The 15,816-nt window shown below is 40.1% G+C and overlaps 1 protein-coding gene across 1 annotated transcript in view; it reads right to left on the reverse strand.

Moving 5' to 3' along the window:
- LOC111647059 (disco-interacting protein 2 homolog C) overlaps nt 1-15,816 on the reverse strand; it is a 296,922-nt gene that overhangs the window by 40,948 nt on the left and 240,158 nt on the right. The window contains 2 exon segments of the mRNA XM_087171235.1: nt 2,541-2,651; nt 7,408-7,499. Coding sequence (XP_087027361.1) covers nt 2,541-2,651; nt 7,408-7,499 — 203 coding nt within the window.

Below are 15,816 nucleotides of genomic sequence, written 5' to 3' on the forward strand. Positions count from 1 at the left end.
TGTAACTAACACAAATAAAAGTTTCACTCAGTGAGCTGTAAACACTCACCACTCAACGTAGGAGTAGGCAGCTCTGTCCATTTAGTAACTGCATCATTTGATAATAATCTGCCAGATATTTTATGTGTTCTGCTCTCTAACATTAACATGCTGCTCTTCTCCAACTCAATATGAGCTTTCCATGATTTATTGTGTTTACAATCAGATGAAAACACGTCATTTTAATCTAAAATTTCTCTTTGGTATTGGGGATGATTTAAAAGGTGATTTTATTAGTTTATTATTGGGCTAGCTGATGATGTAACAGCAGAGCTCAGTAAGAATGGTTTTGGCAAATATGTCTATTACACATAACCCTTGGTCTTACTGTATTTTACTTGTGATATTTCAACATGTACCAGGTTCTAAAGGATCTTGTAGAGATATTATTTGGCTGAAGTTGCACAGAGACAGGTAAAAGGTGAAATTATACGGACCACCACTCGAATATAAAGGCAGACTAGTTTATAGTATAACTGTTGCAGAAACCCAAATAACTGGGGTGTAAGTAAAGAGATAAAGCCTTAAATATGCCTGAAACATGATATAACAGCAGATGATACATGAGATAGAACTTTGTTCAAAATGAAGTTATTTTAAACTTCAGAATATCCAGAAAATTGTCGAAATGAATGTGCATTTCCATGTGTTGGTGCATCAAGAGGAAACAGCTGGTGGAGCTAATTATCGAGTTGGTGCCATTAAACCACTGCAGAAGAAGAGAGCGCAACGACACAACAAAATAATAAAAGAGCTAAAAATCCTCAAACAAAAGAAAACAATGTGGAAAATGTGACATTTCTGTTCATGTACTGTATGAATTTTAGGAAGGTCACAGTCTCCTCATTGCTCCACACAGATGTGATGTTTTCATCTGGAGCAACTTTTCATCTCTTCAGTGGACGTTTAAGTCACATGCTTCGTGCACGTCATGGTTTATTTCTCCCATTCATTTATTTATTTATGTACTTTTCTATTGTTTTATTTAGACATGTATCTGTTTTTGTTATTTGTTGTTTTTTGTACATTTATTTTAGAGAAAAGTAAAAAGATTGAAAAGAAAATGAATTAAAAAAACATTTTCTTAAGGTTGAAATCCACAGCGTCACACTCAGACCTCCACTGACCCTGAGACACACGTCAGCCGTCCTGAGGACACGACAGCGCCCGGCGACAATCCATCCAAACTGTGACTCAGACAGATCCACAGCAGCAACAACAGACATTTGGTTGTGATTACGCCTCAGCAGAGCTCAGTGTGTTCTGTGCTGCGCCGTGACTCACGTCTTTAATACAATCCCCACAAACTGAGAATTAGCTTCACTGACTGGTGTGAATTAGCGCTGCGAGACTCTGCTGCATGTCCTCCTTTCAACTCACTAACACTGTTTGACATGAAGAAGAAGAAGAAAGAGAAGAAGAAGAAACTCCTCTGACCACTTGAGGGCCGACTGTTTCTCAATCACCTGAAAACACACAAGCTCTCCATCACTGTCTGTTTCCATCAGCTGCACTCTATCAGCAGCGTGCTGCTGCTGCTTCTCAGCCAGAACTCAGGGTTTATATATATAGAAATATATTCCTTCAAACACTGAAGAAATCAACATATAATTCTCAAAACTACAAACCATCAAAAACCACTGATCAAAAATCGACCCAACAGGATAATCTGACAACACAAAGTTTCTTCTCTGAGAACTACAACTTGTTTCTTTTAGATAATCGTGGAAGTAAAAGAAGATTATATGGCTGGTTGATCATTTTTAATACCAAAATGATGAAGTAAAATCATTAGTTGCCCACTCATTCAATCAGGAGTTTCTTTTATGCTATTGATTGTATTATTAGAAATGAATGTGAAGAAGTTCACTGTTCTCCTCATCCTGTTTATACTTAAAGACGAAGAGCTGCACACGGTTCGGATCTTTACGTGACTTTCCAGGTTTCTTGTGTCTGAGGATATCTATATGAGTAGTAGACACGTGTATGTATATCTCGTGGGTGTTTGTGATCGGATGTAATCATCAGTTGATATGTATCTTGACCAATCTGTGTTCATTCCTTTGTCCTTTGTTCTTGCTCTATACAAAGTTCAGCCTGACTGGAATGATCTGATCCTCTCTTCTGACATTACATATATATGGTCATTTGTATATAAGTCAGTGTTGACTTTTTCAATATCCGACCAAGACCGTGCCCAAAGTTTAACCGAGGGCTTATGTCGTCATGGTAACAGTTTATCAGATTGACAGGTTTTGTCTCATGGGGCTTAAGAATGTTGCAAAACACCTTCTACATAAAGTCAAAATGTTCTGTTTAATGTCCATGTAATGTCACCATCCTTCTTTTTTGATAGATTTAAAACTGATAAACATCATCCAATAAACAGCTGCCATTTTCATTTACATCGAATTTACATAAGAATCACTACTGAGTCGAGTTAGTATTGAACTAAACTGATCAAGTCCTAGTTGAGGTTGTGCACCCTGAAGAACACTTACCTTCCTGGTCAGTGGGACCTCTATCGGCACAGGGACGACCTCAGCCAGCAGGCAGCCGTAGAAGGCCGTCATGAAGGCAGCGGGGTCGTTGTTCGGGAAGACCAGCGCCACCTACAGGCAGAAGGAGACGGACATATCATTGTATATTGTATATCATTTTTTATGAGGTGGATGTGCAGGTGAGGTCAGAAAGCCATCTAGGGCGATTATTAAAACCTCACCTCAATGTAAAAAATTTACAAAATGAAAAAAAAGAAGAAGAAAAAATTTATAATAATAAAATAAGAATAAAAATGAGAAAAAGAAACAAGTCAAAAGAAACAGTAATAACATAATATATGCAGTGGAAGGGATACAAATATTTAAATTAATCCATCAACCAGATATACAAAGAAAATGAAACACAAGAACAAAAACACAGAGTGCTTATTAATGCTTCTTTTAATTTTCATTTATTTATTTATTTAAAACCTGCCTACCTCAGTTTAATATGTTAGCATATCATCACCCGTAATATCCCACAGAGAAATACTGGTAATGTGTGATGAGGTGCAGGTCTGGGTGGCAGGTAGATGATTTATGTTTACATGGATGACATCAGAGCCGATCTGCTCATCACTACTGTGGAGATGATTGTTTAACTACAGAATGAGCGGGAAAGGCCAAAGAGTCAGGAAAAAGAAAAAAAAAAAAAGAATTATATGGAAAATGTGCTCGCAGCATGTTCTTTGTGTGTGTTACTCCGAAAGATGTTCGCTGATATGAACTGACGCCACAGAGCCAGAAATTCATCCATGCAGATAATGGGTCTTATCAGAAAAGAATAAAAGCTGAATCTTTCAGGGGGCATCTGGTCAGCCCCTCTCTCTCTCTCTCTCTCTCTCTCTCTCTCTCTAACCTAAGCCACTCCTCCTGCCTTTCCTTCCTCTGTTTTCTTTTTCTAATTCCTCGACTCTCTGCTATGCTTTCCTCTCTACCTGTCAACCTGTGAGGCATCACTCTTTTTCTCTCCTCCATTTCATTCTCTCTCTCTCTCTCTCTCAGTTCATTTCTCTCCAGTTTAAACGGTTAAAAGTCACAATAACAATACTCCTCTGGCTCCGGCTGTCGGTGCAGAGGAATAAAAACTTTCATGTAAGGGAGTACTTTCTGCAGAAGCTCAGAAGTTGCAAAACTCCATGATACCCACAGAATCAGGTGATGCTGGCAGAGCTCACTCAAGTAAAAACAGAGGCCCTAGCATTTTAATTTCTACTGATGTAAGAACTCATCCTGTACATTTATCTGTACTCTCCTTGTAGTTGACTCATCTGACGATCATATCTACACCATGAAACCACCCGGGAAACATATTATCTGCCATCTTTCACACAGCACACGAACACAACAACCAGCTCCAGTGTGCTTCTGTATCGCCACAGCAGCAGACCATTTAACTCCGGCTCTGCCATGTTGGATCCAGTTCGGCTCCAGTTGCTGCTTGTGATGATAACGGTGAATCCCAGCTTAAGTGCTGCTTAATAGCTTCCATATACTGGACGAGACTGGATGTGTGTGTGTGTGTGTGTGTGTCTATGTGTGTGTGGCATGGGGTTGAAGCTATAAGCTAAGTGCACCTGAGTGAATGAGAGTGATGTCATGACCCTTTACCAGGACTAATGTTGACATGTGCAGGTCTCATTGGAGACGTTCAGGTTTCAGCTGCAGATGATGCCAGAGAGAGCGGAGGGGAGGAGCACGACGCTCTGTGCCACCGCGCTCAGCCTGACATTATTCACATTTCTAGACAATACCATTTTGATATCATCCTGTTGACTGGATGATAATATATGAAGCTTACACTGCTGTATGGACGCCATACCCCAATGTTGTGGTGGTATATTTTATTATATGCAGAAGGAACAGACATTTTCAGTCACAGAAAAGGAAACAGAAATAAGTTGGAAAACACTGACTATGCAGTTATTGTAGAAAAGAATAAAACGTTTTGCTAAAACACATTGTAAATAGTGTTTCCACTGCAAGTATTATTTTTTAAATCAATTTTTTTATTTGTTTTTTTTTTTGAGAATACAATTTTATTAACAGATTCATACCTACAGATAAAATAACCAGAGAGAAACATTGCTATGGATTTACTGTGGGGTTATAGTTCCTGCCTCTGGAACATGTCACTTTCCCCCATTTATTTTATACCAGTGTTTCCCAACCTGTGGGCCAGAGTCCACTGGTGGGCCGGAGAGGTATTGCAAATGGGCCGGCAAATCATTTGCAAAACAGTAAGTTACAATTTTGGTGAAAGATGAATATATATATGACTATATATATATATATATATATATACATATAAAACATAAATAATGTTTTAAATGTTTTTTAAAAAAAAATTTCCTGGAATTGAGGCTGTGATGACACAATGATAGGAACTTTTATGTTGTTGCTGCTGGACCACATCATACACTTGTTTTCTATCTCAGTCTGACTGCATGCTAAAAGTTTACATCCATGGCAAAGACTGGAGCATCAAAGTGGATAGCTGGTTAGCAACAGGAAGAGTTAAAGGGAAAGAGAGTCCAAAGACAGAGAGCGAACAACAAGTGATCTCTCCTCCGTCAAACAAAAATAGAAAAACTGAGCATTCCCTGCTTTCAGTTCAATCCTGAATGTGTGTGCTCCGAGTCATGGTTTGGCCTCTGTCTTGTTACGGGGGTCAGATGTGGGCTGTAAACATTTTCAAATGGGCCATGAGTTGGAAAAAGTTGGAAACCACCGTTTTATACACAAATAAAACAATTAAACAAACGTTCAGTCTTCTACCTTGCAAACATTTTTGGTTCTCAAAGTCAAATCACATCCACAAAACCACGTCTGACTCTTCCCCGGACTCATTTCCCGAAACTGGTGTGAGCTTGTTTTACCACGGAATTACTAACGCTCTGATGTACGTTCATAAAATAAAAACTCCTGTATCATTTCTCAGTGTAATTAACTCCCCTCAGCTTTCTAAACACTCTCAGTAAAACTCATTTCTGTAATCACCCTGGAAGACACATTTGTCTGTCGAAATACACAACCAGGCTGTAATTTCTCTGCGTGTGCAACTTATTAAAGCTCCAGTAAAACTGTGAAAAAGACCAGTTTTTAAATTCACACTGAGGGGGAAGAATAAAGGACTCGTACAGTAGTTAAAACACACACCCTTCCGGCTGAGATACATAAAACACACTCACACACACACACACATACATACACACACATACACACACACTGGCCCGTGCCAGTCTGGACTTAGCCTCCAGTCGAGCGGGAAATTGAGCTTAAAATAAAGATGAAAGAGGGACAAGACGAAGGGGAACAGAGACAGTGGGGGTGTCACACAGCAGCAGTCGCATGTGGGACCGTTACTGAACCCTTTTCCATTTCAGCATCATCATCTCTTCACGTGTGGAGTGCCGGGGTAAAGAGGCCTTGAGTCTGATGTGATGATTGTACTGACAGAGAAGGAAGGACGGACAACACACGTCCATTTTTTTAAAGCGCTGAGTGACGGCCATGTGTCGGTCGCCAAGGATTCCTGGCCGGAACCCAGAAAAACCTTGAGAGGTGACGTTGAGAAACTGCTCGTCCCAGCTGCTCTGACTGTGTCAGAGAGTTTTTGGGCTCTGCTCTGTTAAATCCAGTTAAAACACAAACACTTTTGCATTCCACCTCTAGTGGCTTCAAGCCACGCAGACAGTTTGGACAGATCTGAGATTCCTACGTCCACCCCAATATAACAAGAAGAACAACTGAAACTGGAATTCTGTCTCTGTGATGACTGTAGATGCAGTTTTTAGCACTGATGATCATCCACAGTAATAATACCGACATATATAGGTACCACTTTACAATAAGACTACCCTTATAAAGGATTTATAAATGGTTTATAATTAGGTTATTCATTCGGTTGTTAACACTCAAACAAACGATTATAAACTAGTTATAACACAGTTTTTATACATTGATGCAGGCTCACTATTTGGCAAGATCAAGTTAATGTTTACTACTCAATAATCTTACTAATGAGTTTCTTCCATTTTTAACTGGTAACGCATTAATAAATGATGATAAATTTTACACTTTACAATAAGGCGCCTTTTACCAGGTATAAATGGTAGTAACCCATTAGTAAGATTAATGAGTAGTAATCATTAACTTGATGTATATTTATGATTTATAAAGTGTTTACAATCAAATGAATGACCTAATTATAAACCATTTATAAATCCTTTATAAGGGTCGTCTTATTGTAAAGTGGCACCCATATATATAATGTAGCTACATCCGCACTGTTCTATAAACACGTGACCGTATATAAATCAACTTGGAAAATATCAACTATTTCTTTGATCACTGTGAAAAACGTCTTGCCACCATCACAACAGGTGCATGACGTCTGAAAGTGATGTCAGCAGGACAGATCCCTACACACTTCTACTGATTGGTTGGGGTACAACAGAAGCACTGCTCCTCTTTCCAAACACAAACTGGATCATTTGAACTCAATGTCAGGCAGTTCAGGCCGATTAACAGATTATAGCAAAGAATAAGGCCTCAAAATCATCCAGACAAGCTGGTCAAGATGACCCTCCTCTCTGAAACCAGGTTTCAGAGTTTTGAGTTTTTCAAGTCAAAAAGACTTGAATGGCCTTACTTCTGAGTCTAAAGTCAAGACAAATCTTTATTTCATCAGATGTCAGACCAGCCAAGTAACACGTCTGTCGAGTAAGACCCTCACACCTCATGTTATCATATCATGCCAACTCTTGACTTTTCTTTTTGACTCTTGTGAATCTGTCAGTATCAGAGTTTTTTTTTTTTTACTCACCCGGTCTCCAGGCCTGACAAGTGGTTCCTGTTTGGTTCCCAGTTTGTGCAGCAGGTTGTAGGCCACCTTCACACTCCTGGACCACAGTTTGCCTGCAGGTAGATAAACAGCATTATTACACACTGTAATACGTACAGGCAGGAAACCTGAGGTTTGAAATGACTACATCCCAGATGTTTTTTATGAAAAACATAATGAAAGGATCAAAGGGTGAAATGTCGAGCAATTCATTTTGTGCCCTGTAAAAACATAAAACAGCTTTTCTAACAATAATGAAACAGAACAAAGGATGACATCATGAGTCCCCATATGCAAGAAATCACTGCACTGACATGAACGTTCATATTTCACCTTACAAGTGGACTGGTATGGATATAATCATACAGATTTGATAACACTGCACAAACCAAGCCCCCTCATGACTGTAACTGGACCCACATAATCCACATCGGTATATAATTACACAGATAAAGGGTTTCACTATATTGACAAATGTATTTGGTTATTATTAGGAAATGTGAACCAAAGTTTTACCTCTTTTGAACAAGAAACAACTCAAAAACAGGAAGCAGCTGAAGAAATGTTTTCACTTTACAGAAGGTGTATAATAACCGTTGCTTTAAATGTCTCCCTGTACATAATATTATCAAATCTTTCCCATCAGTTTCATTTTCCCTGCAGGGAGAAATCAGCTCTGTTCATTAATGAAGTAACACAACAATAGAATCAATTTCCCCCCTTTGCCCCCCCCCCCCGCCTAATTCTGACTGACAGATGCAGATATTATGCATGAGCAACCCGGTGTGACTTCCTCATTGTTTTTCACGCTAAATGAGGTTTTTCTGATGTTTGTCAAACCTAATGAATTGAAGAAAAGGAGAGCTCGTGGATCCCAGGAGGAAAATGAAATGTTAGGAGAAAAAGTAAATTGCAAACAAAGGCAGAGCGACAGTGATTCGGTGACAGTAGGTGCGACTGCAGTTCATGAAAAAAATGATTGAATGAATGAATTCAGAGGTAAGAGACACAAAAAACATATAGAGGGGATTTTGGCATGTAGACTTTATTAGGCTTGCCAGGAGAGATTAGAAACCAATAGCTGCCTAAAATCTGCCTAGCGACTGCTTACAGGCTTTGACGTGGCGTTTGGTGGAAAAGTCAGTCATAGTAACTGAAACAAGCCATAATGATCAGTCATTTGCTTACATGCTTTAACAAAACATGCATTCAAATGTGCAGAGAAAGAATATTTTGTGATATAGATAAAAAAATATAATGATTTCTGCAAATACACAGCGTGTCCAGAAAAATGATTATAAAGACATCCTTGGAAAAGTTATTTCAAAACAATCAGGTGAAAGTATTACAAGTATTACAACTAGTACAACTATTCATCTTCATGTTTAAAGTGTATGTGTCCATTTTTCCAGATGGTGGGAATAAAAACACTTTGTAAGTTGTTATGGTTCACACCAGAGTCTGTGCAGCCACGTGCTGCTGACTTCTGCCTGATTCACTAAAACCTGCTGCCAGAGTGGTGAGTAAGGCAATAACAAAATGCAGACATGTATCCGGAGCATCTGGTCCCGCCCACGGTCGGTCCTAGCAGAGCAACACATCAACTGAGTTACATGTTAAATGCTAACTTTATTTATTACATATGGGGGATATTTACTCCTTTCCTCACCACAAACACAAAGCCAGAAGGTTGAGCCATTAAAATAAGAATTAAATAGAAATGAAGAACTGAGCAGGAGATCAGAGTAAATTATATTCAGACGCAAGTTTATAGTTTCCTGGCATGACATTTCCATACATTTGTTGAGTAGTGATTGGATCATGTCACAAACAGGTGCTCTGTTGTTTCTACATTCATATGGGTCTGCTGAGGTGAAACTACAGTGGTGCATCACTTTAAATGTTGCTGCAGCAAGGAATTGTGGGACGGCATTATCTCCTTTCATAAAGGAAGCTCCAGTGTTTCCTACGCCTATCATATAGAGGATTCGACCAGCTCTCATCATGCCTGCTGCTGCTTAGATAACTCAGTTAGGAACCTTCCTAAGCAAAAACGACTTTCTGACCACAGCCTGGGCAGAACTAAGGCCGAACTAAGGCAGAACTAACTAACTAATAACATGCGTTATCTTGGTTCCATTATTTTTTGACTTGTGGCTCTTAAAAGCAAGTCATGACTTCCTGCTGTAGGTTGTGTATGTCTATGAGTAATTGTGGCATTTGAATAGATTTTAGTGAGACATCATCATTAATCATCTTATGATCCCTCATATTTTTAGGGATATAGCTATAACTTCAGGAAACACAGACTGCCTGACGGTCAACAGACTGATATCCATGGACTTCATCTTTTATGTGTAGGAGTGAGATGTACAGCAGTGACCCTGAAGCAATTTTAGGATGAAATAAGTTTGAGACGCCTGGTTCAAGGGCTCTTCAGCAGTAATGGCGGGCACACTGCAAGTGACAAGCAGCCGTCCTCCAGCTGGAAAACATGCTCGTCATCCTTCTTCAACAATCAGAGGAAGAGGATCCCTGCTGTCGTTTCTCTCCAGCTGAACTGTGTCCAAATCACAGAGCTGCAGCTCCAGATGTAATCAGGAGTGTGTCTGTGCAGATCTGGGGTCTGTTTTTTTTTTTTTTTTTTTTGGATGACGTTACTTTACCCGTGAAAGATTCACTCAGCAGCCTTTCTGTCCTCTGAAACCACGAAGAGAGGAAAAAGAGCACTGCCTAATCGTGTAGTTTAATTTAATGAAAGCGATATTCTGTTCTGAAATGAGATATTCTCCATTTGAGAGCAGCAGCTACTCTCACAAAATGACTCCAAGGACTAAACAGAGATCAAAACAGGTTCTTTGTGAGCAACAGTCGGTCACATACTGAGCACCTGATAACACGTCTCTGTGCTGAAGTAAAATTTTTGAAACATTTCAGATTACAGATATTTAGAAATAGGTTGTTTGGAGTCAGTTTGGTTTTGGGGCATGAAGCATCTTCAACCTTTGAGTCAAACTAATAAACAATTAGATCTGATAATCACCAGTGATGTTTAGCAATTAATTGCTTGCACCTATTTTTGTAGTATTTGGTCTATCCTAATGTACACTACTATATTACAATGTATTAAATCACAATGTAGCGTATAGTATTGTATCATGTAGTGTCATGGTATTAAATATTGTTTTATATATTGTATAGTACTATATCATATCATATTGTATGTATTGTTTCAAGTGGTAAAACCGAAGACTGTAAATAAAGATGAAGCTCAGAGTGAGCTGCGCCACCGTCGCCATCTTGGCGGTGCCTGACTCTGCCCCTAACTCCCAGCTAATCCAAAAGAGGTGGAGCTGAGACTTCGGTGCATGCCGGTTAGTGGCAAGCATAAGCTCACCCACCTGTCACTCAAAGAGGCCACACCTTCAATTATGTATAACTTAAAGCCTTAATAAAATGTAAACAGTTATATAGTTATATAAACAAGTCATGAAGGAGGAAATTAGCTCTAGAGACCAAAACAGTTTTTTGTACCAGGCTGTAAACATGTTTATTTCTGCTGTAAAGTTGGACATTTTAACATGCGAGTCTGTGGGGACTGACTCACTGTTGGAGCCAGACTCTAGTGGCCATTAGAGGAACTGCAGTTTTTGGCTTCATTTTTCAGCCTTGCTGGTTGCTGCTTGGGTAAAACACATACTCACGTTGGTTTTTCTTCAGTTTTAAAGGTATAATCTCTGCCTGTGACTCTATAGTAGTAAACAGTAACATGGAAATGATGGTGGCTGGGGACAGATGTGAACTTGTGAGCTGGCTCTTGTGAGGTGTAAACTTGCTCGACCCTGGCGGTTTTTCGTTTCTAAAACAGGATTTGTAGTTTACAGGAAACACAAAAACAAAAGCAGACACACACCCGGATAATCAAAGAAAGAGAAAACACAACACACAGAACGTTGATCACTTTGTGTGTGCTCCACATGCTGTACACAAATCCAAGCAACTTTATCGATACCGTGATTTGTTGGGAGACAACACAGGCCGTGCTGTTTACAGAAGATCAAAGATCCCAGAGAAACTCTTCACTCGCTTGATTTTTTATTTTTTTTCCCCAAAACACAAATTTATTTCTCTCCTGCCAATTATGTGGGGTTATCTGCAGTGCAGCGTGCTGAGGGATGAGTTTAAGGACAGCGGGAGAATTCGGTATCATGAATTCTCTCTGTTCTCCGAGGGGCGGAGGACGACTCGACAGGAAGAAACAAAACAAGTTTGTCCTTGTCGGCCGACATCAAAGGGACGACACCACAGGAATGAAAGATAAAGGAAGATGGAGATGAGATTCAGACTCAGCACCCCCCACACACACACACAAACACACACATACACACACATACACACACACAAACACACACAGTCTCACCGTGTCGTTGTCTCTCTGGTGGAGGACTCCTGGGTGCTAGCTGAGGACATTTCACAGTCTGCTGAGCGCTCGTATTGCCTCATCATCATCTCCACACAAATCAGATTGTTTCACACACACACACACACACACACACGCACGCGCTCCCGCACGCATACACACATGCAAACACACACACACACACACATTGTATGCCTATTTGGAGAAAGGCGATGCTGCTGCTCCAAGCTGCTGTCTATTCACTATTTATCCTTTGGGTTAACGATTGTGTGTGTATGTGTGTGTGTGTGTGTATGTGTGTGTGGGTGTGTGTGTGTGTGTGGGGGGGGGCAGAGAGGGGTAATTAGCTAAATACTTTACAAATACTGCATTTCAAAGAGACTTTCTGCTTGGTGAAGCTGCCGCTGGTTGTGATCTGCGTGTGAAAAGTGCTCGGCAACAGTTTTTGTGAAATCAGCCCGTTCACTCAGATTTTACATTCGACGAGATAAAAAAGTATCTTAGTCAACTTTCTTCACTTCTTACATTCTTTTATACCTCCTTTTCTCTCATTCTCCCTTGCTTAAGTTTTAATTTTAGCTTTCCCCTATTTTTTATTGTCCATCTTTACGCTTTTCTTGTTTCCTTTTATTTCCTTCTTCCCTTTTTTCTTTATATTCTCTATCATTCCCTTACTTCTTTATTTCCCTCTTTTTCTTTTTGTCTTTCTTTTCTAACATTCACCTCCCTAACTTCTTTTCTCAGTGCATGATTTCTCAGTCGCCTTTTCTGGCCTTTATGGTTTCCGTCTAGCTTTTTTCTTTTGTGTTTTCCTTCTTCTTTTGCAGTCTTCTTTGTTATTCTTCTTTGCTTTTTTATTTTATTCCTTTCGCCTCCACTCTTTTCCCTTTTTTCTTCCCTACTTTCTAAAATTTCTCTTCTTCTTCAGCTGATTTAATACAGTGTTTTTTCTACTCTTCTTCTGTGACCGGAGCCAGCTCCAACTGGTTGATGAAAACTGGGAAATACAGCTGAGAGGAAAATCTACTCTTCTTCACTGTGAACAAAGACTTTTCTTTGTAATGAAGTATTTTTCTCTGTCATTCTGTAGTTTAAAGTACAAGATGTGAGTGCTTCTTCCACTTTGTTTGTTTGCTCGCCTGTGGGATGTACTCTATGTGAAGGGATGGGTCTGGAGTCCTCTCGGTATCACTTCATTCTCTCCGCTGTACAGCAGGGAGGTCCGACTCTAAATTCAACCCGAGAGAGGCAGCTCTGTTCAGAGCAGCTAAATCTCTTTACGCCCTGCGGACCAGAAGCCATTTTCTTTGCTGCCGTTCGGGAGATGGATAACTGGGATCTGCAGCCTTCAGCCGCAGGACAAGGGGTCGGACGTGGATTTAAATGGTGGCACTGAACCCGGGATGAGGACGTGATGTGATTCAGCTGCAGTCAATGTGTTTAGGGAGCTGAGCTGGGATGATAGGACTGCTGCAGGCGTGGCGGTTGATGTGCGTTTTGTATGATTTCATATCACTTTTTTATCATGGTGTGTTTGTCTTCTCACTTCTCACTTATTTTCATCTGTTTACTTTCTATTCTGATTGATCTACGGCTTAAAGGGGTTTACATTTTTTTGTTAGAGAAACTAACCAAGGTGGTGCCTTAATCTACAAGTCTTTCAAGTACTTGCAAGTATTTTCATTTCACCCTTCAAACTGGATGTTACTTTCAACTCTTTTGAGGCTCCTGGATTAAAATCCATCAGCTTTAAATGACCTTGTTCAGGACAACACCTTGTGGTTCTGTATAGACCACCTGGGCCTTTACACCTCATCACCTGGCCCAGGTCCGCACTTTACTAATAGTTCTTATTGAGGAAGTGCATGAGCAGACTATGGTGGATGAAGGCTTTGTTCGACAGCTCCAAAGCCACAAGCGCGAGCCATAGTTAGCTTTTATTATGAGGCAACCTCTAGCGGCTGTAGTAATCATGACATGAGCAAAGGAGGAAGTCAGGTGACATTGTTCTGTAGCAGTGAAGTCTGAGTACTGAGGTTGGATTGACAAAACATTGGACTTTAAGAGAGAGACTGCTCTTGTTTCCTGTTTCGATCTGATGTTGTCAACGTTGTTTCCGCATTACTGTAACCATGACAACGAATTTCCTCTTTAACCTTAACAGAATACTTATTTTAACCCAAACCATGATCGCTTTTGCTAAACCTAACCAAGTTGTTTTTGAGCCTAAACACAAGCAAACCTTTACCACAGCACATCATAAAACGGTTCATTATTTATTTTTAAACAGTGATTTTTTAACACTGCAGTGGTTAGCGCTGTCGCCTCACAGCAAGAAGGTTCCGGGTTCGAGTCCCAGCTCGGCCGTGGGATCTTTCTGTGTGGAGTTTGCATGTTCTCCCCGTGCAAGTGTGGGTTCTCTCCGGGTACTCCGGCTTCCTCCCACAGTCCAAAGACATGCAAATGGGGACTAGGCTAATTGGATACTCTAAATTGACCATAGGTGTGGCTGTGAGTGTGAATGGTTGTCTGTCTCTATGTGTTTGCCCTGCGATGGACTGGCGACCTGTACCCCGCCTCTCACTCGAAAAGATGCTGGGATAGGCTCCAGCCCCCCCCCCCGCGACCCTACTAGAGGATAAGCGGTAGAAAATGGATGGATGGATGGATTTTTTAACATTTTATCTGTGGTGTACCTCCTGCCGCCATAAGGGGTTGTATTTGAGTGTCAGGGACAAACAGCCTATACTTGAGTGAGAGCAAACTAAGATTAAAATGAAAGCATCTAAATTCATTGCCCATGTTATTGAAGCCAAAACTTCTATCAAGTAAATGACAAAAACCTAAAGTAAGGAGCGAAATCCTCCAGTCCTGTCGCAACAAAAGTTTTCAGAGTGTCACCTGCAGAGACTGAGCTGTGAGTCGCTCAGGATATATTCTTCAAGTAAATAATTCATTTACAAACATATTCTGAGAATCTGGTCCTTTGGGATAATAAAGTTTCCTTCTCTCTCCAGCAGAGCAGCTTTTCTTGAAAGCATCTTTTTCACACTTTGCAAATGTGCTTAGCGCTCTGTCTGGCTGCCATTAGTGGAATTATGCTCACGCAGCGGGTGTTAAACATTGTTTGGTGCTTCAGTTAATCAGCTTGGGGAAGCCACCATATGTGCACAGAAATGGGATGCAATTCAGACAAAACCCCCGCTGTATTCATATTGTACAAAAGCAATTTTTACTACTGGTTGGTATGTTATGGCAATATATTGAGAAGTGGTTGACTCTGATTGATTTAAGCTTCAGAAAAGTGATGTGAGTGTGTGTGTACAGTGTGTGTGCTGGAAGCATTTATTATTGATGGTTGGTCACAGATCACAACCATCAGGCTTAGATTCACATTTCGGACCCATAATATTTTCATATTAGAGACTAATTATCAACCACAGCCCCAATTTCTCTACCAATTAGCCAGCCAAGAAAAATTTATGAAGACATGATGTAATTTTTCATCACAAACTCTTCATCTTCACACACTCACACCCTCACACACACACACACATACACAAAACAACTCAAAAAATGTCAAATACAGAAAGCTGGGATTGAACATCTGGTCAGATTTCTGGTCTTGTTTGCACTCTGTGATAAGATAGTTCAGAATCTCAATCAAAATGTAGACAATGTTAATAAGGCTAAGTTCTTGTAAAGCTGATTGTGTTCAGGCATTCAACATGTGGGACATTTGGCTTCTTTTGTCAGGCAATAAAATGAGTTTTTACAGAAAAACGTGGTTATATTTGTCCAAAAAGTCTTGTTTTCCTGTTGGTATCCAAACTATGGCATCATATTGGAACTTTTCAAATATTTGGCATTAGGCAGTACTGTCACCATTAATCTGGGAGTTTACATTTAAAAAGAGAAGGAATTACAAAATTACAACTCACTTATTTCACACAAAAGCCCCAAAGCTATTG

The sequence above is a fragment of the Seriola lalandi genome, unplaced genomic scaffold, assembly GCF_002814215.2.
Source record: "Seriola lalandi dorsalis isolate HSWRI2012SDOR001 ecotype SW California unplaced genomic scaffold, Sedor1 jcf7180002054982, whole genome shotgun sequence".
Classification (NCBI taxonomy): domain Eukaryota; kingdom Metazoa; phylum Chordata; class Actinopteri; order Carangiformes; family Carangidae; genus Seriola; species Seriola lalandi.